General features: G+C 37.1%; 2 protein-coding genes across 3 annotated transcripts; both read left to right on the plus strand.

Moving 5' to 3' along the window:
* Positions 1 to 1339: 1339 nt before the first annotated feature.
* LOC109154243 (auxin-responsive protein SAUR68-like) lies at positions 1340 to 22029 on the plus strand. Of its 2 annotated transcripts, none has more exons than XM_019302078.1 (2): positions 1340 to 1445; positions 21378 to 22029. In XM_019302078.1, the coding sequence occupies exon 2, from the start codon at positions 21426 to 21428 to the stop codon at positions 21858 to 21860; it is 435 nt and encodes a 144-aa protein (XP_019157623.1). In that variant the 5' UTR covers positions 1340 to 1445; positions 21378 to 21425; the 3' UTR covers positions 21861 to 22029. The 2 variants fall into 2 exon arrangements, with proteins under 2 accessions (XP_019157623.1, XP_019157622.1); XM_019302077.1 differs by having other exon boundaries at positions 1341 to 1435; positions 21368 to 22029.
* LOC109154247 (auxin-responsive protein SAUR68-like) lies at positions 1385 to 2030 on the plus strand. Its single transcript, XM_019302082.1, has one exon. It carries the CDS (start codon positions 1496 to 1498, stop codon positions 1919 to 1921), a length of 426 nt encoding a protein of 141 aa, XP_019157627.1. The 5' UTR covers positions 1385 to 1495; the 3' UTR covers positions 1922 to 2030.
* Positions 22030 to 23349: the final 1320 nt, after the last annotated feature.

Below are 23349 nucleotides of genomic sequence, written 5' to 3' on the forward strand. Positions count from 1 at the left end.
TTTCTTATTTTTGTCATCAATTTCTAATTCTTTCCCATTTCATCTTTGATACCTTATAGTTGTGGTATAGCCTCCACAGTAAGCAAGGGACACTTGGATTTCAATCATAGCTTACACACCTAAAATACTGACCCTTCTCAAGATTATTCCTTTATCTGAATTTGCAAAGTTTTCTTTTATCTTAACTTCAGTGTGTACAACATTTCCTGAATTTCCTTGAAGAAAGGCAAAATCTTGAAATATATAACCAATAAATTTGATATATAACTTAGCGTGTTACCTCCAAATGATAAAGAGATAATTTAGTCCTAGTTTTACTCAAAGTATATTTAGTACAACAAGTTGGAATAGGAATATTGGATTTGTATCAAAATTTGACAGACTTTCTGAAATTTTCAGCAGATAAAAATCTATACAAATGAACTCTCTTCTATGCAAAATTAACTCTCTTCTATGCAAAATTTTGTATCACTAAACTAAGTTGTGTAGTCTCTCAAGATCTACTCGAGCTAGAGATGATGTGAAGAAAGGTATCCTCCAAGCAAGGTATTGTGAGTCCACCCATTGGATGATCAAATCCAAATTCGTCCTCAGCTTGGCACAGCAAGTCTTGGAAAGAAGGGTCCTTCAAGTAGGAAACTGGAATGACAAAACGCTTCTTCTCGCTCTCACCAACATAAACTGCAAAGTGCCCCTTAGGAACCTCACTTTCTCTGTTTGTTCTTGAAGAAGACCTTCTGAGGCCCTGCTTAGCACGGATAATGCGAGTCATACTAATCACCATTATATTCTGGGATGTTTCTTCTTAAATTAAAGTAGAGGCAGTACTGTTAACCAGATCAGATGCTATAGAAGCGAAACAATTTTAGAATGCAGGAAATATTTGAGTGGGGTGAATACCAACTTCATATGTGATTATATAGATCCTTTGGGAGGTGGATTGAGTGGCTAAGAGAAATTTGGATGGGTGGGCAGCCAGCTAGCAAGATAAGAGACATTACCACACAGTTTTGTCTTCCAAAAATCATCTTGAAATTATACAAACAACTTTGTAGATAAAGACCTGCCTTAGCTTTGAACATCATTCCCCACATGCTTCAATGAAATTGAACAGATAGAGAAAGCTCAACTACTTGTGTCATTCCAAGAAAACTAGCCAAATGAGAGAATAAAGTAAATGGAATTTGGCCATTTAATTTGGGAAGCATAACCATGTGGAATTTGACCAGTCTTCATATTGCATATATTTCTGGTCGAAGCTAAAAGGCCCCATACAACTAGCAGGTAGCATAACCATGTGGTTCCTCAGTGTCAATCATGTGGTTTTGCCTCCTCAATAGCTTAAAGACTGTCTTAGCCTCGGCGCTTTAAATAGATCACTTCTGTATGCATTTCAACCATCAAACACTGCAATTCAGTCTACCCAATTTCCAAGGTTTCTACAAATCTTATTCTCTTCCATTCAATCTTTCTCTCTATTTTCTAAGTTAATATCATGATCAGTTCAAAGAGGCTCATTAAGCTGGCCAAAAGATGGCAGAAATTTGCTGCCATCAGAAGAAAGAGGATTTCATTTCCAAGTCTATATGATGATGCAGATAGCTGCAGCAGTACTTCTTCTGCAGTTTACAAGGGTCATTTCACTATCTACACTGCTGATCAGAAGCGGTTTGTTGTCCCTCTATCATATCTCGGCAATGAGATCATTAGGCAACTCTTAAGTATGTCTGAAGAAGAATTTGGCCTTCCAAGCGATGGGCCTATTACACTACCATGTGATGCTGTCTTCATGGACTACATTATTTCACTTCTTAGCCGAGGTTTATATGGAGAACTTGAGAATGCACTGCTCGTTTCAGTTACTTCTCATCAGTGTTCATCAGCTCCGTTACTCCGAAATCAGGAATTGCTAGTTTGGTGATATTAATCTCAATAAATTTTGTAAATGAGGATATTAGTTGTAGCTCAATACATGATGTGAAATGTACATAAATCCAATACAGAAATATATACTTGAAATCCAATATGTTCTGATGTTCAGTATTCTTCTTAGAAAATTCAAATATATTCATTGCTTTCATTTTCTCCTCAATCTTTTGTTTGTTGCGATATATACACTGATGCATTCATTGGGAAAACATAGCAACAGCCCAACTGAAAGAAAGAAATGCACTGAAGCAAGACTTATTCAAATATTTTGTTATTTTAGTTTCCTATTTTTATGGGTTTTACCGTTGCTTTTTCTTTGTATTTAAAGAGCTGTGAGTGTGTATGGATGGGGCATCAGAATTATTTGGCTAATGACATTAGGGAGCAGAAGACCCTAACAAATTTGGTATTGGAGTCCGTGGTCATGGGCGACCCAACACTAGCTGAAGTGGTCACGGCTTTGCGCGACGACCTTCACCAACTCCAGACTGCCGTGGGAGTCATAAAGGATGACCAAGCCTCTCTTCAACAGATGTTTCGCCAGTTCATGGCCGCCGAAGGCCCTGTGGAGGCCTCCATTAGCCACGCACAATCGGACTCAGGCCAAGCTCCGGTCTGTTCACCGCCGCCTCCCCAGTCGGTTGTTCCCCGGTTTGAGTTTCCACCCTATGATGGCAGGGATGATCCCATCAGTTGGCTTCACCACTGCGAGCAATTCTTTAAAGTTCAGAACACCCCACCGCACGAATTCGTTAGCACGGCAGCCTTCCACTTAACCGGTGTAGCCCAGATGTGGCATTTTCGGTTGGAACTGGAGGAACCCAAGATGTCGTGGCAGCAGTTTAAGCAACGGTGCTCCATTCGTTTTGGCCCAGGCCTTTGTAGCAATGTCCTCGGCTCTCTCGCGAAGCTCAATCAGGAAGGGCGTCATATCGAGGAGTACAACGATGCGTTCCAGTCCATGCTCATGCGTACCACGTCTGTCCAACAGGACCAGGAGGTTGACCTCTACACCGCTGGTTTGGACGAATGGCTTCGCATTGATGTGGAGAACCAGCGGCCGGCAAACCTTGACGTCGCTATGAATATGGCTCGATCGTTTTCCCGGCGTTACGAGCCTGCTCCGTGAAATTCCACCGGCGACGTCCTCAATCAATTTGCCAATGAAATATATATAATGGAAGATATTTGTTGTTGTCTCACGTACCCGAGAGGAGAAGAAAGAGAGGGATCCAAGTTGACCAAAACACTTTCTTTAAAATCGATTCGCTACCTTTCGAGGGTGCTAGGAGCTTTACGTTGTAGTATCAATCTCTCAGGATAAAATTGATCAAGGATACTATATATAGTTTGAGCACTCAAGCTAATAGGGGTTTTTGACAGAAATGGAAAGAGAGAAATGATTATGGACAATAATAGGAACCTTTTTTTTTTTGACAAGAATAGGAAAACCGAGTTTGGGAAAGGCGGTTGGGGTCAAAATCGCATTTTCCAAACTTGGGTGGGGTGCAACTCTACGGTACTGACAACCGCATTTGGAAAATGCGGCTGTCATATAATTAATATACGACAACCGCATTTCATACACATAGCCGCATTTGAAAAATGGGGCTTTCGTATATCATACGATAGCCGCATTTGGGATGCTATTAGAACATCGCCGGCCATAGGAGAGGAGCAGATGAGCAATGATGAAGGAAGACACACGGAATCGTAAAAGGAAGAGAGGGAAGCCCCGGAATCGTAAAAGGAAGAGAGGGAAGCGCCGCCAAAAACCCGCCGCCTCTCCGCCTCCTAGCGGAGATAATGCTTCTTTTGCTAAGCACAAATGCGGCGATGTGAAGGGGATGAGGCCATGACAGGCTGTACTTCCATGTCAACTCTTCATCAAGATGATATTTCAAGTAGTCAAAGCGAAATTAGTTCCCAAGCTGATAAGGGGAAGGTGTATCTGTAGATTGTTCATACTCTTTAGATTGTTTTATGCATTCGATCACATTAAGTGCATAATATTAAGTTTAATTATGCAATTAGGGTTTGTGAGATTTTGATTTACAAATTATAGCATATCTTTTTGATTTGATATTGTTTGAATTTGTAAATTCAGTTATTTCTCATAAATTTGATCGATCTTTATGCATTAAAACATTTTCCCATGGGCTTACAGTTTAAAAAATTTTAAAGTATATATTCAATACATTATTATTCAAAATGTTGGGTCTCTTTTGGTTTGGACTCATTGGTGTTTGAATAGTAAATTTATACTTTAAAATCTCATATTGTAAATTGCTTTAAGTTATGCAATTTATTTGAAATATATGAGTTTAATGTTTAATTTTATGCATATTCGTCCTAAGCATAATATTATGTTTTAAATTATGCAATTTTATTATGCCTTTAGCAATGCATACTTTGAGATGGAATTATATTAGTTCCTATTTAAGTTGGACTTATGCATAAACTTTAGTCGCGGTAGTGCCTGAATTTAAGCACGTTTAGTCCGCTATTTTTAGTTCACCATTTAAGCTTTAATCATAGGTGGACCCTACAGTTTTCTGGTGTATACCCTACAGTTTTAGGTTCATACCCCCAAACAGTTATACATTAAGTATATATGAATCCTGGTGACATACTAGTTTTAATGGCCATGACTTAAGAACATCTTGAGCCACTAGTCTCCTTAAATTGATACTCTATTTAAGGCATTGGTTTTCAGTGAGGCTTAGTCTCTAACCACCTTTCCTTGGAGTATATTTAGATTTTCCCATCACAATCTGGTATAATCTGTTTGTCAAAATTTTAAGTATTCCTTGCCAATGTGATTTGATTTCGGTTCATTAAAGAATAGCCAAAGCATCTTTAATTTACTGAAGTCTCTTAAGTTTTCAATCTTGGTTAATTAAGGAAATGCTACAGCATATTCAACTACCTAAGATTATTAAGTTTTAATCACATAAAGTTTAGGCAAGGATTTGATAATTGTCTAGTGATCTTATAATTTTAATTTGGTTTGGGAGTAGCCACAGCATCTTTAATTTGTTAAAATTATATATTAAGCGGTTTATTTTGATCATATAAAGTTTTAGACATATCTTTTGTGATTAATTGTATGTAATATGATGGAATTTAGCCCACAGGCAATTTCGTTATATTTGTATAATTAATCAGGATGAAATACTAGACTATGGTCATAATTTAGCCCACAGGCAATTATGTATCGGAATGTAGTCTAGTAGTTTTATCAATGATTATAGAAATAAATTTATTTATTTACTTTATGGTTATTTGTAAATAATTTCCAATTCCATCATGAAGTTTAATTTTATGATGTAAACTTTAGATCATATTTCTTAATTTGCCCACAGGGATTAAGAAAAGGAACATGATCTCTTAAGTTTTTTATCATAATGGTTGTAATGAATCTTATTGACTAATACTTTAGCCTACAGGCAAGTTTTATGTCATTTGATTCTTCAACTCATTTGATAATGGTTTCATCATAAATAAATTTTTCAGTTGGATCTAATTGAGTAAAACTTTAGCCCACAGGCAAGTTTTATGTCACTAGATTCTTCTGGCTCTTTAGTAATTGTGAAAAATATTATCATAAGGGTTTCTTAATTGGATTTAATAGAATTAAAACTTTAGCCCAAAGGCAAGTTTTATGTCAATAAATCCCACCACCCATTAGATGATAATTTTATCACAATTTCTTAGAGTTATAAATCCAGTTCAATTATAATTCTAAGTTTCATGATTTGCATAGGCAAAACATGTATTCAGTCACTTCCCAAAATTTAGCCACTTCTATTAATTAATCCACGAATCTTGCTCGGTTCTTCGGACTAACTGTAGTAAGTTACGTGATTTGACATACCTCTTGGATTCCAATAATGTTAAAATGTACCTTTTGAGTCATATTCTACCTTGGTTTTGAAAGATGTATTTTGTTTTTTTTTAGTATGCCCAACTATGGTGGGGAAATATATCTTCATTATTTAGTTGGACTTTAATTGGAACCAAAAATTGATTATTTAGTATGTCCAACTAATGATGGGGAATTATGTCTTCATTTGTTAGTTGATCAATAAATCAATTATGAGTATGTATATTATTAAGTTCACTTTATTAATTTCGCTGAAGAATGTTTTAATCCGTGGGAGTGATCATTTAGAAAAAAGATCATTAAATTCCTCCACTAAAGATTTTGGATTTAATTATTGTATTCATACATTCCAAATTGGGTTGTATGTTAAACAATAAGTCCAAAATATTCCACAAGTATTAATCTTGTATTTATTTATATAAATTCATAAGTTCAAATTATTGAACATTTGGTTGTGCAACATATTTATGAAAATGTTGCAACAATATTAAGGAATTTATTAGAACAAAAGCATTTAACTTGTGGTGCACTGTCATTTAATAAATTCTTCAGTGATTAATAGAGTCTTTAGTTTCTTCAAAATTGATCCTGGGCATTTTAGTTTGTAAGGCTCAAAACAATTTTGTGGGACATATAAGTAAGACTCATTATGTTCAGTTCATTTAAAGTGAACATTGAAGTTATTTTGGAAGTTATGGTGTATGTTTAAGATTCCAAATTTATGGACTTGGACCTTTGGTTTATTGTCTAAGTTATTGGAATGCTTCTGTGACTTGACTATCCTTTGGCTATTTTTGATGAGTGGGAGTGACAGACGTGTCAACTCCAAGCTCTTAGCCGTTAGAGATAGTACTTAAAGTTAACTTATAAAGAAGTCATGGAATATAATTAGCATTATGCTAACATTAAGAGATCTCTACTTAAGGCATGCTTATAAAATTTTAGAGATCATACAGTGTACTCTTTTGTACAATTTGGATTTGTTTTCTCCTTCAGTTGTGCACATAATGTATTTTGAGAAACATCCCTTAAGGTACCGAGAATAAACATAGGGTTTGTTCATTAAGGACCTAAGTTGGAGAATTAAAATGTATGTGACCATAATGGATACTACTCTGATTAAATAGAGGACATATCACTATGATTCGTGTGTTTTGTTCTTTGATGAAGGTTGTGCTGGTACTTGCACCAAGTGGGAGAATGTAAGATTTTCCCTAATAATATATATTATATATTATATATTAGGGCCTTAATTAAGTGGTGCAAGTTGACTAGGCTTATTAAGTGGTCTGGTTGGACTTAATAACTAGTAGTTGTTAGTCAACCAAACTCTGTGCCTAATATAACCTGGATTGATGGGATACAGGATTATGGATTAGATTGTACATTCAGTTACGGTACTCAGACCGCTCAGTAGATACCAATACATGGCTAACGGTCTACCGTTAAGAGGCAACACAACAGGAACATCAACTATGGCTGGAGATCAACACAGTTACCCTTCCGCTATCATACGAGGTCAGGTTTCTCGTATACTATGGTTTATTATAGTTAGACTATTGTATATCTAACAGTATCTCCATTCATGTGGCTGAAATGGTGGATAAAGAATCTCAAGGATCAATTGCATTTGAGGTTATGGTTATGGGTAATCATGTTTCTGCAAGGAATATGATGTCATCCGGAAGTGTAGATTACGGTGTTGATGGGATGTGTAAAGGTTCGGGTGGGATGATTTCAGATATGGATTTGTGGGATTTATGGCAGGATGAATATAAAGTGCAGGGAAATGGAAATGTAAGTGAATTAACAAAGCACATGGAATGGACTTTTGCAGATATGAGTGGAACACGTTTATTTCTGAACCCAGCAGGCAATTCTCTGTCGAGGGAGAAAACCCGGGAGACGACGGAGCTAAATGTGCATCTTGCGTCAATTGAAGAGTATTACCAGCAGTGTGGTTTCAACAGCTGTCAAGAATGAGGGAGGAGGCATTGCAAGCAGCGAGGAAGCAATGGATAACGAAGTAGGCAGTGAATTGAATGAATGATGCGGACAAATTGTTTATATATCTGTCCATGTTTATTATTATTATTATTATTATTTATTTATTTATTTTGAAATTGAGGTTTATGATTTCCATGTTAGCATTTGGTTTATGTTATCTGTAAAAATTGGGTATGGTGTCCTTGTACAACTAAACATTTCTTCAGTCCTCAAGGTTTTATATGGGGGTGAAGATGTTGTATAAGATTTGTATATAAAGTTTTAGTTGCATGCCACCTTGATCCTGTCTTATTTGTTACATACCATGTTTTGAGTTATATGATATACTGCAAATTCAAAGATGATGCCACGAGTTATATGATATACTGCAAATTCAAAGATGATGCCACATTATACTACTTTTGGTCACTCTCTTTAAAGACTATAGTCACATTTGAATTTAATCATTATAAATACTTTAGAAATAGTTAAAAAGTTTACAAATATTAATTTTTTATTTGTAAAATTAAACTTTTTATTTGCAAAACGATTTGCGAATAGGGCAATAGAATGTGTACTGCACGCGTCCGATTGAGCGCTTTGCACGCGTCCCATTGAGCGCTTGTGGTGTGTTTCACGCATAACAAAGAAGGTTTTTTTTTTTTTTTTTTTTTTTTTTTTTTTTTCAAAAACCAACTTTTCCTATAAGAACCCAATACATTCTCTTTTCTTTTACAACATGTTTGGTTTACGGAATGAATTTGAAGGGAATATGAATGTTATTCCACATGGAATGGAATAGGTAAGAATATAATATGAATTGTATTTTATTGTTTGGTTCGATGAAGGAATAGACTTTTTTTTTTTGAAAGTAAAAGCAGATGATATATTAAGATAGGTCCATGTTCAAAACGTGAACAATGGAGGGAAACGGAACAAGAAAAGAGTCAATACGATCATACTTGAACAGGGCTTCCCGGGCTAGCAAATGGGCAACCGCGTTCGTAGATCGTTTAGCAAACAAAAAGCAATTTACAATATGAGATTTTAAAGTATAAACTTAATATTCAAACACCGATGAGTCCAAACTAAAAGAGACCCAACATTTTGAATAATAATGTATTGAATATATACTTTAAAAAAAAATTTTAAACTGTAAGCCCATGGGAAAATGTTTTAATGCATAAAGATCAAATTCATGAGAAATAACTGAATTTACAATTTCAAACAATATCAAACCAAAAGGATATGCTATCATTTGTAAAGCAAAATCTCACAAACCCTAATTGCATAATTAAACTTAATATTATGCACTTAATGTGATCGAATGCATAAAACAATCTAAGGAGTATGAACCAACTAAAGAATATGAATTTAAACAAAATATTCATTTATTCATACTTAACCAAATATGGACAGTCATAATTCAAAGAACTAAATGAATTATGGAATTAATGGCAAAAGTCAAATGCCTAGAAAATATGTTTTTCCAACATTACTAAATTGATTCAAAATCACTCTCCATAACTCAGTTAATAATAATATTATTATTATTAATGGCAAAATTGCAAATAACCAAAATAGCAATAAATAGCCATAATAATATTATCACACTATGTATGTAGGAGACTAAATATGGAAAAACAATGGTTAAAATCGCTAACACTTATAAATGTTTTCGGATAAAATTTTGAAAACTTAATAAAATTTGAAGTCCGAAAAATATTAATGTCCAGAAAATTATTTTCTGAACTGGAGTATTGTCACATAAATTTATTTGGAAACAGTTTAAGATGCATATCTGAATACCATAACAATATTAATGTTATCATTAATTAATTATTATTAATAGCAATAAGTCACATTAAAATCACTATTAACATTAGTAATGACAAACTAAAGTATGGTAATGCACTTTTAATGTTTCCATTTTCTAAAGATAAAATATGTGACTAGTCCAAATTAGCGGTTAACTGTAACTGTAGCACTAATTATCAATAATAATCATAAAAGATAATTAATGGCTAACCTTAATGATGCAAACCGCATCTGCCCATTGCGCTAACAACGATGACGATCCACAAGAGAAGAAAAGACTCCAGAATTCTCTCATCTTCAATGTCGGTGTCACTAGCCTTGATGCAGCGTCCAATGGTACATTTAAAATTTATTGGTAGGACTTAATTACCAACATTAATAGTCATGTGAAATGAAGTGGTAATCATGCCAATGTACCAAATATAGCAGATTACCATGAAATAATACTTATTATGAAAGGTAATAAAATAAGATTAGTCCCTAAACTTAATAACAGTAATTAATAATGCCGAATTTTAACTTAATAAATGGCAAAACTGTAATTAAGGGATGCCAAATACTAATCTCAATTTATCACATAATAATTAACCATGACTATTATGATACTTAGGGAGACTGTAGTTAAGGTAATAACCAAATTACCATTAAACAAACAATATACCAACTATATTGTTTTTGCCATAAAATTAAAGACTTAATATTATTATTAAGGCCCTGAAACTATTGATAGATTAAAAAATTAATCAACTTAAACAATAGTTATAGTTCTTAACGGCCAAAATAACAATTAAATCCTTAATGTCTCTAAACAGGCCAAAATAATAATTATAGCACTTAATCACTCAAATTAGGCACATAAACCTCAATGACCCAAGTGAATTATAACATGAATAAAAATGGTCTAAGTACTGAAATAGACCCAAAACTTAATATTATTACCAACGATGAATACCAAAATATGGTAGTTAGTAATAATTAAAACTTAATAAACATGTTATAATCAAAAGGAGCTATAATTATTATTTAAATATCAATCGATGGGATCCATACTTTAATGACCCAAGATAGGTCCCAAATAGCTTGTTCAAAATAGGTTCTAAAGTCCCAGAGACACATAAAACTAAAATGTGCTCAAAATTAAGAGGAAACCAAACAAGCTGCTTTAGTAGATCATAATGCCTAAAATTGACCTACGGATCCAAAATTGAATGATATTTAAAAAAGAATTTATGATTTAATAATATGCTAAATCCAACCTTAATGCATGCTATTATGAATGTATAATTATAACAATAATTTATGAATATGCGTAGCATGCTTGGATTTGCATATTAATATATTATTGACTCATATATCCTAAATAAATTGCATTACTTAAGACAATTTAATATATACACTTTAATATTAAATTAAAATTCAAATAGCAAATTTGAAACTTAATATTTGCCTAAAATTGAATGATAATTTAATAATAACAAAAAGATGAATTAATTTGATCAATTCACTAGAAGAAGTCTAAATACAATGATGAAAAAGCTGAAACAGGCCCCAAATAAACCACATAGGCCCAAATATTTTTTTATTTTTTCTTTTAAAAAAAAATTGGACCAGGTCTGCCCCAAATGGGCCTGACCCGGCCCATGTTTTTATTTCCATCATCATCTTCTTCCTTTAAGCAAAGCAACAAAAAACCCTAGCAGCCATGCGGGACGTCCGAAGCAACGAGGTAGAATGGCAGCCATCCGGAAGCGGTGCTGCCTGGAGGAGGAGGAGGGTGACAGCGACGACGCCGGGAATCCAACTCCGCCACCGCCATCTCGCCTCTTCGCAGCGCCAACATCCACCGCCGTCCTCACCGCGACGTCGATCCCCAAAGCTCGCCGTAGTCCATGCATGCTCACCGGCGTCGCCTGAAGGAGAAGACGAAGCGTGACATCGCCGGGAACCCAGCTTCACCGCGCCGTTTTCTCACTGCGACGCCGCCCAAAATCGCGTACACCACTTCTTCACCGGCCACCGTCGTCCACGCACCCTTGGCTCAATGGTGTCGAGTCAACGGCAGTCGAATGGTGACGAAAAAACGAACGGAAAAACGCACCCATAGCCGTCGATTCGCCAGTAGCAGTGGCCAGCCAAAATTGGGAGAAAAAACTGAAGCTCCTTTGTTATTACTGTTGCTTCACCTCCAAACGAAAACAGTATGCAAACAATTCCAGGCATATATTTTAAAAAATTAAAATCGCCGTTAATGTTGAAATTAAATCAATGATTCAAAATCAACTAAAATTAATTTTTGGCAGTCTTAAACCAATTACGAATAATACATTCAAAATATACATAATATTCTGCTTAATTATATCAAAAAGATATATTTTCTATGCATATTTTGATGAATTAAAATGAACGTAATTGAAAACCAAAGTATATACAAAACTTAATGTATATGAAACAAATTAATGTTGATCATAGGCAATACAATCAACCAGGCAGAGATTATAAAGGCTCTGATACCAAATGTTAGATATACAATAGTCTAACTATAATAAACTATAGTATACGAGAAACCTGACCTCGTATGAGAGCGGAAGCGTAGCCGTGTTGATCTCCAGCCATAGTTGATGTTCCTGTTGTGTTGCCTCTTAACGGTAGACCGTTAGCCATGTTTTGCCTCAGACCTGACTCAGAACCCTAGATGGTGTATTGGTGTCTACTGAGCGGTCTGAGTACCGTAACTGAATGTGCTATCTAATCCATAATCTTGTATCCCATCAATCCAGGTTATATTAGGCACAGAGTTTGGTTGACTAACAACTACTAGTTATTAAGTCCAACCAGACCACTTAATAAGCCTAGTCAACTTGCACCACTTAATTAAGGCCCTAATATATAATATACAATATATATTATTAGGGAAAATCTTACACTAACATCATTCAAAATAAGATCAAAAGAGGACTGCAAATTGTATGAGTGAATTCCAGAGATAACACGAAGGCAGTCAAACTCGATTTGCACGTAATTCAGCTGGAGATCCTTAATCCATTTAAGTGCTTCCCTGATAGCAATGGCTTCGGCCTCTTCCGGTCTGTAGATAGCGTCCCAGTGTAGTTGGCGAGCTGCAATGAAAGAACCCGTAGAGTCCTTGATAACAAAGCCGAAGCCCATCTTGCGGTTGGTCTAATCGAGAGCAGCATCCACATTGATCTTGATCCAATCATCAGGTGGTTTTTTCCAGGATTCCAGCTGGTGATGAGGGATTGGTCCGCTTCAAGGTTGATTGTATACCAGTCCTGGAGGAAAAGCTGAGTGCTTTGGCAGATATGGTGGGCAGACATGATCTTGTGGTTCCAAATTTTTTCATTCCTTACTTCTCAAATTTTCCAACATATTGCAATGATGAGGCAGAGAGCATTCTTTGGGATATAGGTGAAGATGTGGTCCAGCCAACTTTGAAAGGAGGTGCCATTTATATAACTAGAGTCCCCAATAAGGCCCCAGCAGCTTCTTGCCAAAGGACATTGGACGAAGAGGTGGTAAGCTGATTCATCATCAAGGCTGCATAGCTGACAAACAGAAGGAACATTAACATGCTTTGTTGCCAAAAGATCACATGTTGGTAGTGAATTAGTACACAGTTGCCAGAAAAAAAATCTTAATCCTTGGCGGTAACTTTAATTTCCAGAAGGAGGTCCAGATAGGAACCTGGTTTTGATTCAAAGGCCCAGTGCGGTGACTTTACCAAACATCTTTCTATAATCAACTAATGTTATCAAATATTCAAACCCACTACCCAATCAACTAACAACTATTTACCAAACACCATGTTTTGGATTTATTTACGGAGATAGGACATAGAAAGCAAACTTACCACACTAAACAACTGCGAATCTTGTTTGAAATAGTTCAGCGCCTCGTCTCCACTGAATTAAAGGGACACAAAACAAAATTTTCATAAGATAATTTCAGCAAAAGGCTTAACTTTCATGCTAGGCTGTTACATAAACAAGAAGCTATTCGTTAGAATAGCCTAGAAACAGGAGATAAACTGTTACGTATTAGGTTCAGTCATCGCCTCATCAAAAGCAGGAAACTTACGAGCATGTGTAAAGCTTCTCATTAATCATACGGAAGTGTCCCCCCTGACAATCTCGCCTTCATCTGCATAATCACGCCAATAATTACTGATGAAGTCTTCTATATGCTGAGGTCCACAATGCCACAATGCCACCATGGACCCTTGCCAAACGGTTAAGCAGCAGTTAGTCCTCAAGAAGGCCCAGCCTTAACTTTATAAGTCAAAGGTCTTTTATGTAATTTCCAGTGTGTTAGTTAATTAGTTAGTGTGTTAGTTAATTAGTTAAGCAGTGGTTTTGTCCACCGTTTTAGTCTCTCCCTAAATCTTCTTCCTCTTGTAATAAATACATATAGCAGAAGGTTGATGTAAGCAGTACGTTTTGTTTTCCTTTCTCAATGAAACAGTGTGAATCTTTTCTCTTTGAATGAAAGTTTAAGGCGATTCTATCATGGTATCAGAGCGGGCAAGAAGCTACGCCGCCGCAGTTGTAATGGAGACAAACGAAAATGGCAATTCCGGTCAGTCAGAACACGCCGGAGCACAAACCAGTCAAATTCCAATGCAGACTCCCGTCAATCAGCGCAACGACGAATTCGACGAACCCTTCTACCTTCACGTCACCGAATACCCCAATCTCAGTCTCGTATCTCCTCCTCTCAATGAGACAAATTACTCATCTTGGAGCAGATCTATGAGAATGGCGCTGGAAGTCAGAAACAAATTCGTTTTTGTTAATGGAACAGTTCCAATCCCGGAAGCCACAGATCCAAGAATCGGAACATGGATGAGGTGCAATCGAATAGTTTGCTCCTGGATTTTGAAATCCGTTAGCCCAAGCATTGCGGAGAGCATAATGTATTTTGACAAAGCCTCCGACATCTGGAATTCCCTGCAAAAGAGGTACTCTCAGTCAGACCCCCATAAAATTTCCGAAATTCAAAATCAGATATTCAGGAATGTTCAGGGTAGAATGAGTATCAATGAATATTTCACTAGAAGCAATGCCTTGTGGCAGCAAATGAATGCCTTAAGGCCTTTACTCCTTTGTGAGTGTGTTCCCAGGTGCTCTTGCACCTTGGTGAGTAGAATGCAAAAGCAGAGAGAAGAAGACCAGATAATCAGGTTCTTGGAAGGGTTGAATGAAGAATATGAAACGATCAAGTCTGGGGTTCTTGTTATGGACCCCATCCCAGACATGGAAAGGGTTTTGAATATGACACTCAAGGTTGAAAGAAAGAAAAGGCAGCTGAATTCGTTCAGGCCAATGCTATGAGTAACATTCAAGACCAATTTGATGAAGATCAATCGGTAGTAGCAGCAGCAGCCTTTAATAACAAGAAGAAATTCCCAAACATTGGAGGAAAGAACATTCCCAAATGCACTTACTGTGGGATGAATGGTCATTCTGTTGAAAAGTGTTACAAAAAGAATGGGTATCCCCCTGGATGGGTCCCAGGGTACAAATCTAAGGGAAAACAGGTTCAAGATGTGCATCAATCATCTAATTCTTCTGTGAATCAAGTTGCTGACACTGGGCTCTCCACTGACCAATTCCAGAAACTGTTGAGTCTACTCCAAAATCAGAATCATGGTGGTCCTGCTAGTAATGCTGCAGTTGCTATTTCACAACCAGGGATCACATCTGACTTTAAAGAATCCTTGCAAGGGCATCCTCAAGGTATCTACCTCTCTAATGCTTATGTCAATACTGTTTTGAACACTCATCTGGTCTGGATTCTGGACTCTGGGGCCACAGACCACATTTCATGTTCCATACAGTTTTTTGATAAATATTGCAAGGTAGATGGGATATCTGTCAAACTTCCAAATGGAGAAATTGTGAATGTTACCCACATAGGAGAGGTTAAAATAAATGAGGATTTGTTGTTGAAGAATGTGCTATATATTCCCTCTTTTGCTTTCAATATTGTATCTGTCAGTCAGTTGGCTAAGCAATCAGGGTGCAAGCTTATAATGGATGCTGAGTGTTGTGCCATTCAGGGACATCTTGGAACAATGGCTAGTTTTGCTAGGGAGAAGGATGGATTGTACCTGCTGCAAACCCCTCCTGTTGGAAAACAAGCCCAGTCCTTGGATAGAAATGATTTCCAATGTAATAGTGTATCTGCTGAGTTGTGGCACTATAGACTAGGGCATTATCCCATTAATAAAATTCCTCTTTTGAATGAGATCAGTTTCAATTCTTTGCAGCAACAAAAAGATTTCATATGTGACTCTTGTCACTTTGCCAAGCAAAAAAAATCACCTTTTCCTGTAAGTACATCTAGAGCTGAGAAATGTTTTGAGTTACTCCATATGGATGTTTGGGGGCCTTTCAATGTGGCATCCCTTAAAGGGGAACACTACTTCTTAACTATAGTTGATGACCACAGTAGGTTCACTTGGTTACATATGATGAGATATAAATCAGAGGTCAAGACCATCTTCCAGACATTCTATAATTATGTCAGCACTCAGTTTTCAGCCAAAATTAAGAAAATTAGAACTGACAATGGGACTGAGTTCATGATGAACTCCATTTATAATGAAAAAGGGATAGTCCATCAGAAGTCTTGTGCATATACCCCTCAACAGAATGGGATAGTAGAGAGAAAGCATCAACACATTCTGAACATAGCTAGATGTCTGAGATTCCAGTCTGGATTACCCTTGGAATTTTGGGGGCACTGTGTCCTACATGCTTCCTTTCTTATCAATAGGCTGCCCACTGATGTTCTTAGTGGATGTTCCCCTCTGAAATTGCTCACTGGAAGGGAAACAGATTATCAACAGTTAAGAAGTTTTGGATGCCTTTGTTTTGGTGCCACCATCTCTCAGGGAAGGAATAAGATGGAACCAAGGGCCAGAAAGTCTATTTTTCTGGGGTTCCCAGCCAATGTGAAAGGGTATATATTGTATGATCTTGTTGATGGTGTTGTTTTTGTTTCCAGAGATGTCAAGTTCCATGAGAAGGTCTTCCCTTTCAGAAATCAAGAAACCACCAGCACCATCACTTCCACAGATGGAGAACTTAATCCCTCCTTACCCTTGATTCCAGTTTCCATTGAGGAACAGACAGAAGGGATCCCTCTGCAACATCCAAATGCCCCTATGGTTTCCATAAGTGTGACAGAAGACATATGCCCTTATGTTCCCAGACATGATGATATCTCTAATGAAGAGGTGATGAACAATGTTGGCTCTGGGAGTCATATATCTACTGACACTATAGAGTCAAACAATGAAGAATCTCATGATTCAGGTGATGGCATTCATGTCCATCAGAATCATCATCTTCCCAGAAGGTCAACAAGATCAAGGGCTGTCCCTCATAGATTGAATGACTATTATTGTCAACTTATGACAAGGGATACAGTTGGACACAGGTCCTCCCCCCACCCTATAGAGAATTTTATTCCTCATAATAAACTGTCTTCTCACCATAAGCTTTGTGTTGCCTCTATTACCTCTGTTAATGAACCACAGTCTTACCAAGAGGCAGTTCAACACATTGAATGGAAAGAAGCTATGCAAGCTGAAATGGATGCATTAACTCAGACTAATACTTGGGTTATGACTGACTTGCCAAAAGGAAAAACACCTATTGGGTGTAGATGGGTCTATAAAGTAAAACACAAAGCAGATGGAAGCATAGAGAGATGCAAAGCTAGATTAGTAGCAAAAGGTTACACTCAGCAAATGGGAGTGGATTACATGGAGACATTTTCTCCTGTGGCCAGAATGACAACCATTAAAACCCTTCTAGCTGTGGCAATTGCTAAGGGGTGGGATATTCAACAGCTTGACATCAACAATGCCTTCTTGCATGGTGACTTGGATGAAGAAGTCTATATGATTCCACCCCCAGGGTTCAAGAGTAATAGGCCTGGTCAAGTGTGTAAGTTGCTAAAGTCCTTGTATGGATTAAAACAGGCTAGCAGGCAGTGGAATGCCAAACTTACTAAGTCTCTAAAAGCAGATGGATTCCAGCAGTCCCAAGCAGATCCTTCCTTATTCACCAAAGCTTCAAATGGTTCTTTTACTGCCTTATTGGTATATGTTGATGATATAATTGTGGCAGGAACATATTCAAGTCAAATAACACAATTGAAAACACTGCTGGATACTCTTTACAAGATCAAGGATCTTGGGAGATTAAATTACTTCTTGGGAATTGAGGCATTTAGAACTCCAGAGGGCATCAACCTATCCCAAAGAAAATATACTATGGAGATCCTATAGGAGAATGGGTTCCTAGATGTTAAGCCAGTGAAAACTCCTTGCACTCCAGGAACAAGACTTAACAATACTGAGGGAATTTTGCTTAAAGACCCTGAGCCTTACAGAAGACTAGTGGGGAAGTTGCTGTACTTAACTAATACCAGGCCTGATATCTCCTACCCTGTCCAGCAGTTAAGTCAGTATGTTGACAAGCCTAGAGATCAACATCTAGTAGCAGCACATAGAGTGCTGAGGTACCTGAAGAATTCACCTGGCAAAGGGCTGTTCTATCCCTCTAACACTGAGATTAAACTTCAAGCCTTTTCAGACTCAGATTGGGCAACATGTGCTGAGACAAGAAGATCTATAACAGGTTTCTGCATTTTTCTTGGAGGTTCCCTGATCTCTTGGAAGACAAAGAAGCAGGTAACAGTCTCTAAGTCCTCTTCTGAAGCAGAGTATAGAGCCCTTGCCTCTACTGTATGTGAGATTCAGTGGTTAATATACCTGCTCACAGATTTGAAGATTGCTAACAAATCAGCTGTTCCTTTGTTCTGTGACAACAATTCTGCAGTAGCCATTGGAGAAAACTATGTTTTTCATGAGCGTACTAAGCACATAGAAATTGATTGTCACATTGTGAGACAGAAGGTGCATGAGGGAGTGGTTAAACTGATGAATATCTCCTCACAAAACCAGGTGGCTGATGGATTCACAAAGGCTTTGCCTATTTCTCTTTTTGAGGTGTTTCACTCTAAGCTAGGACTTCAGGATCTTCACTCTCCAGCTTAAGGGGGGGGGGGGGGGGGGGGGGGGTGATGAAGTCTTCTATATGCTGAGGTCCACAATGCCACAATGCCACCATGGACCCTTGCCAAACGGTTAAGCAGCAGTTAGTCCTCAAGAAGGCCCAGCCTTGACTTTATAAGTCAAAGGTCTTTTATGTAATTTCCAGTGTGTTAGTTAATTAGTTAGTGTGTTAGTTAATTAGTTAAGCAGTGGTTTTGTCCACCGTTTTAGTCTCTCCCTAAATCTTCTTCCTCTTGTAATAAATACATATAGCAGAAGGTTGATGTAAGCAGTACGTTTTGTTTTCCTTTCTCAATGAAACAATGTGAATCTTTTCTCTTTGAATGAAAGTTTAAGGCGATTCCATCAATTACCAATTCCTCATATTATCGAAAGATAGATGGAGGGAGGAGGGAACCTTATCGATAAATGATGAAGTTTTGTTGGGTTTAGAGATGGTTTTGCTCTGCAAGGCAGAAACCGAGGATGAATCGCCGGATTTGTGCTTAGCAAAAGAAGCATTATCTCCGCTAGGAGGCAGAGAGGCGGCGGGTTTTTGGCGGCGCTTCCCTCTCTTCCTTTTACGATTCCGGCGCTTCCCTCTCTTCCTTTTACGATTCCGTGTGTCTTCCTTCATCATTGCTCGTCTGCTCCTCTCCGATGGCCGGCGATGTTCTAATAGCATAGCCGCATCGTATGATATACGAAAGCCGCATTTCTCAAATGCGGCTTTGTGTATACGACAGCCGCATTTCCCCAATCACATTTGGAAAATGCGGCTATCGTTTAATATACCACAGCCGCATTTTCCAAATGCGGTTGTCAATACCGTAGAGTTGCGCCCCACCCGAGTTTGGAAAATGCGGTTTTGACTCCAACCGCATTTCCCAAACTCGGTTTTCCTATTCTTGTCAAAAAAAGGGTTCATATTATTGTCCACAACCATTTCTCTCTTCTCATTTCTATCTAAAACCCAGCTAATAGACCTTGAACGAACTAAAACAACAAGCTTAAAACATAAGCAACTTTATAGGAATGAAAGGATAGAGAATTTGGAGGAAGAATACTACGTTTTAGGAGAGAAAATTTTGTTTTTCTAGGCTACAAAAATCTGCCCAAACACAAGGTTTATATAGAGGATGTGTAAATCCTAGCATTATGACTAAATGTGCATCCATTTAGTCATGCGTTTCTGACTAGAAATGCAGGTCCCAAATGATATTTTTCTAATGTTGTCTACTTTTTAAAAGTTTCTTATTTTTGTCATCAATTTTTAATTCTTTCCCATTTTAGTCTTTTGACCCATGATAGTTGTGGTAATAGCCTCCGCAGTAAGCAAGGGACACTTGGATTTCAGTCATAGCTTACATACCTAAAACATTGACTCTTCTCAAGATTATTCCTTTATCTGAACTTGCAAAGTTGTTTTTATCTTAATTAACTTCAGTGTATACAACATTTCTTGAATTTCCTTGAATAAAGGCAAGATCTAGATGGATATATTTGATATATAACTTAGCGTCTTACCTCCAAATGATAAAGAGATAATTTGCTGCTAGTTTTACTCAAAGTATATTTAGTACAACAAGTTGGAATAGGAATATAGGATTTGTATCAAAATTTGACAGACTTTCTGAAATTTTCAGCAGATAAATATCTATACAAATGAATTGTACTGCTAGTTTTACTCAAAGTATATTCAAAGCAACAATTTGGAATAGTATTTGGTGAAAATTGGGGAGGCTTTCTGATATTTTCAAAGTTGCTGCAAAAATGCAGACAAAAATCTATACAAATGAACTGTACAGGAAAATCTTCTATGCAAAATTGTTCTTCACTAAACCAAGTTGTCTATAATCTCTCAAGATCTCAGACTAGAGATGACTTCAAGGAAGGTATCCTCCATACAAGGTATTGTGAGTCCACCCGTTGGATGATCAAATCCGAATTCTTCCTCAGATTGACTAAGCAAGTCTTGGAATGAAGGGTTCTTCAAGTACGAAACTGGAACGACAAAACGCCTCTTTTCACTCTCCCCAACATAAACTGCAAAATGCCCCTTAGGCACTTCACTTTCTCTGTTTGTTCTTGAAGAAGATCTCCTAAGGCCTTGCTTAGCACGGAAAATATGCCCCATACCAATTGCCATGCTGAAATATGCTTTTTGGAAAGTAGGATTTCTGAAAATTTTTTCAGTATAGACACAATTTGTGAAGGCAGAAACTAGGATTTGTGTGAAGGAAGAAGTTGAGTTGGGTGAACATCAACACATGCATTTATATATATATAGATCCTTTAGGAGGTGGATTGAGTGGCTATGAGAATTTTGGATCAGAGGCCAGCCAGCCAGCTAGAACGATTAGACAACATCACCACATGGTTTTGTCGTCCAAAAATCATCAATAATTTCTACTGACAATATTGTAGTTGAAGACCACCTTTGGACATCACTCAACATATGCTTCAATAAATTTGAACAGACAGGGAAATATCTTAATCAATTTATTTGAATTGATGTGAAGATTGGGACACATAACCATGTGTTTTAAAGGCCCCCCCATACAGCTGGGTGGAACATGGTTTTGCCTTACCTGATTTCCTCAAGAAATTGAACCACTTTAAATAGGTTGCTTCTCATCTCAATTTTGATCATCAAACAACAACTTTCTACACATCTTATTCTCTTCCATTCAATCTCTCTATATTTTCTAAGTTAATACCATGATCAGCTCCAAAAAGCTCATCAAGCTCGCCAAAAGATGGCAGAAATTTGCTGCCATCCGAAGAAAGAGGATTTCATTTCCAAGACCAAACGAGGATGCAGATAGCTGCAGTACTTCTTCTGCAGTTAACAAGGGTCATTTCACTATCTACACTGCTGATCAGAAACGGTTTGTTGTCCCTCTATCATATCTCGAGAATCATATCATTAGGCAACTCTTAAGTATGTCTGAAGAAGAATTTGGACTTCCAAGCGATGGGCCTATTACACTACCATGTGATGCAGCCTTCTTGGACTACATCATTTCACTTCTTAGCCGAGGTTTATCCAGAGAACTTGAGAATGCATTGCTAATCTCAGTTACTTCATATCGGTGTTCATCAGCTTCACTGCACCAAGAAGGGCTGAGAAATCAAGAATTGCTAGTTTGCTGATATAATTAATATCAATCATTTTTGTAGAAGAGGAACTCATTGCTGTAGGCTGTAGCTCAACACATCTTGTGAAATGTACAGAAATTCAAAGACTTAGCTTGATATCTAATACATTCAGTGATCTTCAATTCTATGAAAATCAAATTATGTTCATAGCTTCAAATTCTTCTCCAACTGTCGTGTATTTAATCTATGTACTTAACATTTTTACTATCTTTGATATATTCATCGATTTCTTCAACCTTCAACCGTTATTCCTTCCAATGCACTCATACAACAACAAATTTGAATTTCGCGCCCAAACAATGGCATGGCTTCATCCTAACTGCTTAATCGAAATTTTGAAGTTGTTCAAGGTTAGACTCTCTCTCTCTCTCTCTCTCATTGATGCTGATTTTAGAGATGACTTTTTGTAGGGTTTTTATTTTTATTTTTTTAATATTTTTTTTTTACAAGAACTTGAAATTCACATTTAAATACAGAGTATAAAGGAAAGAACATTAGGATTTTACCCTCCATTTTAGTGAAGCTCTTTAAATTGATGAACATTATAGACATGATGGATTGAGGAAGAAATTAAGCAGACAAGAATCAATAATGCTTTTCCATGAAGTCATTGATTCTCTCTTAATCCTACTAGTTACCATGGTGATTTTAATAGGGTAATTAACCATGTTCAGAGCTACAAAGACTATGCATCCATACACTGCGGAGTAGATATAGACATATAGTGAATAATAGTCCTCCGTATGTATAATCAGTGAAATTTACAGATTCTGAGCTGATCATGGGACAGCTGAAAATTGTGGAGAACTGTACAAGAATACTTCCTAAGCAAAAAATTTCTTGACTAAACTAAGCTGTTTGTAGACTCTCAGGATCTACTTGAACTACAGATGATGTGAAGGCAGGTTTCCTCCGGACAAGGTATTGTAAGTCCGCCCATTGGATGATCAAATCCGAATTCTTCCTCAGCTTGACTAAGTAAGTCTTGGAATGAAGGGGCCGCCAAGTATGATATTGGAATAACAAAGCGCTTCTTTTCACTCTCGCCAACATAAACTGCAAGGTGCCCCTTTGGAACCTCACTTTCTCTGTTTGTTCTTGAAGAAGACCTTCTAAGGCCTTGCTTAGCATGTAGAATGCGTGCCATACTAATTGCCATGTTCAAATAATTCTTTTGAAAGTAGCGGCACTATGTATCAAAGAGGCTATACAAATTGTGAAGGAAGAAACTAATATTTGTGTGATGGAAAAACTTGAGTAGGGTGAATACCACCTCAATTGTGATTATATAGACCCTTTGGGAGGTGGGATTGAATTGAGTGGCTAAGAGAATTTTGGATGGGAGGGAGGGAAGCCACTGAGGCAGCTAGCATGATAAGACACATTACCACATGGTTTTGTCTTCAAAAATCATAATGAATTTCTACCAACCGGTTTGTAGATAAAGACCTGTCTTTGAAGATCATTCCCCACATGTTTCAAT

This window comes from Ipomoea nil, unplaced genomic scaffold, assembly GCF_001879475.1.
Source record: "Ipomoea nil cultivar Tokyo-kokei standard unplaced genomic scaffold, Asagao_1.1 scaffold2610, whole genome shotgun sequence".
Classification (NCBI taxonomy): domain Eukaryota; kingdom Viridiplantae; phylum Streptophyta; class Magnoliopsida; order Solanales; family Convolvulaceae; genus Ipomoea; species Ipomoea nil.

What these genes read in the sequence shown, in the direction of transcription:
- LOC109154247 (XM_019302082.1), top strand. Translation starts at nt 1,496, where the DNA reads ATGATCAGTTCAAAGAGGCTCATTAAGCTGGCCAAAAGATGGCAGAAA.
- LOC109154243 (XM_019302078.1), top strand. Translation starts at nt 21,426, where the DNA reads ATGATCAGCTCCAAAAAGCTCATCAAGCTCGCCAAAAGATGGCAGAAA.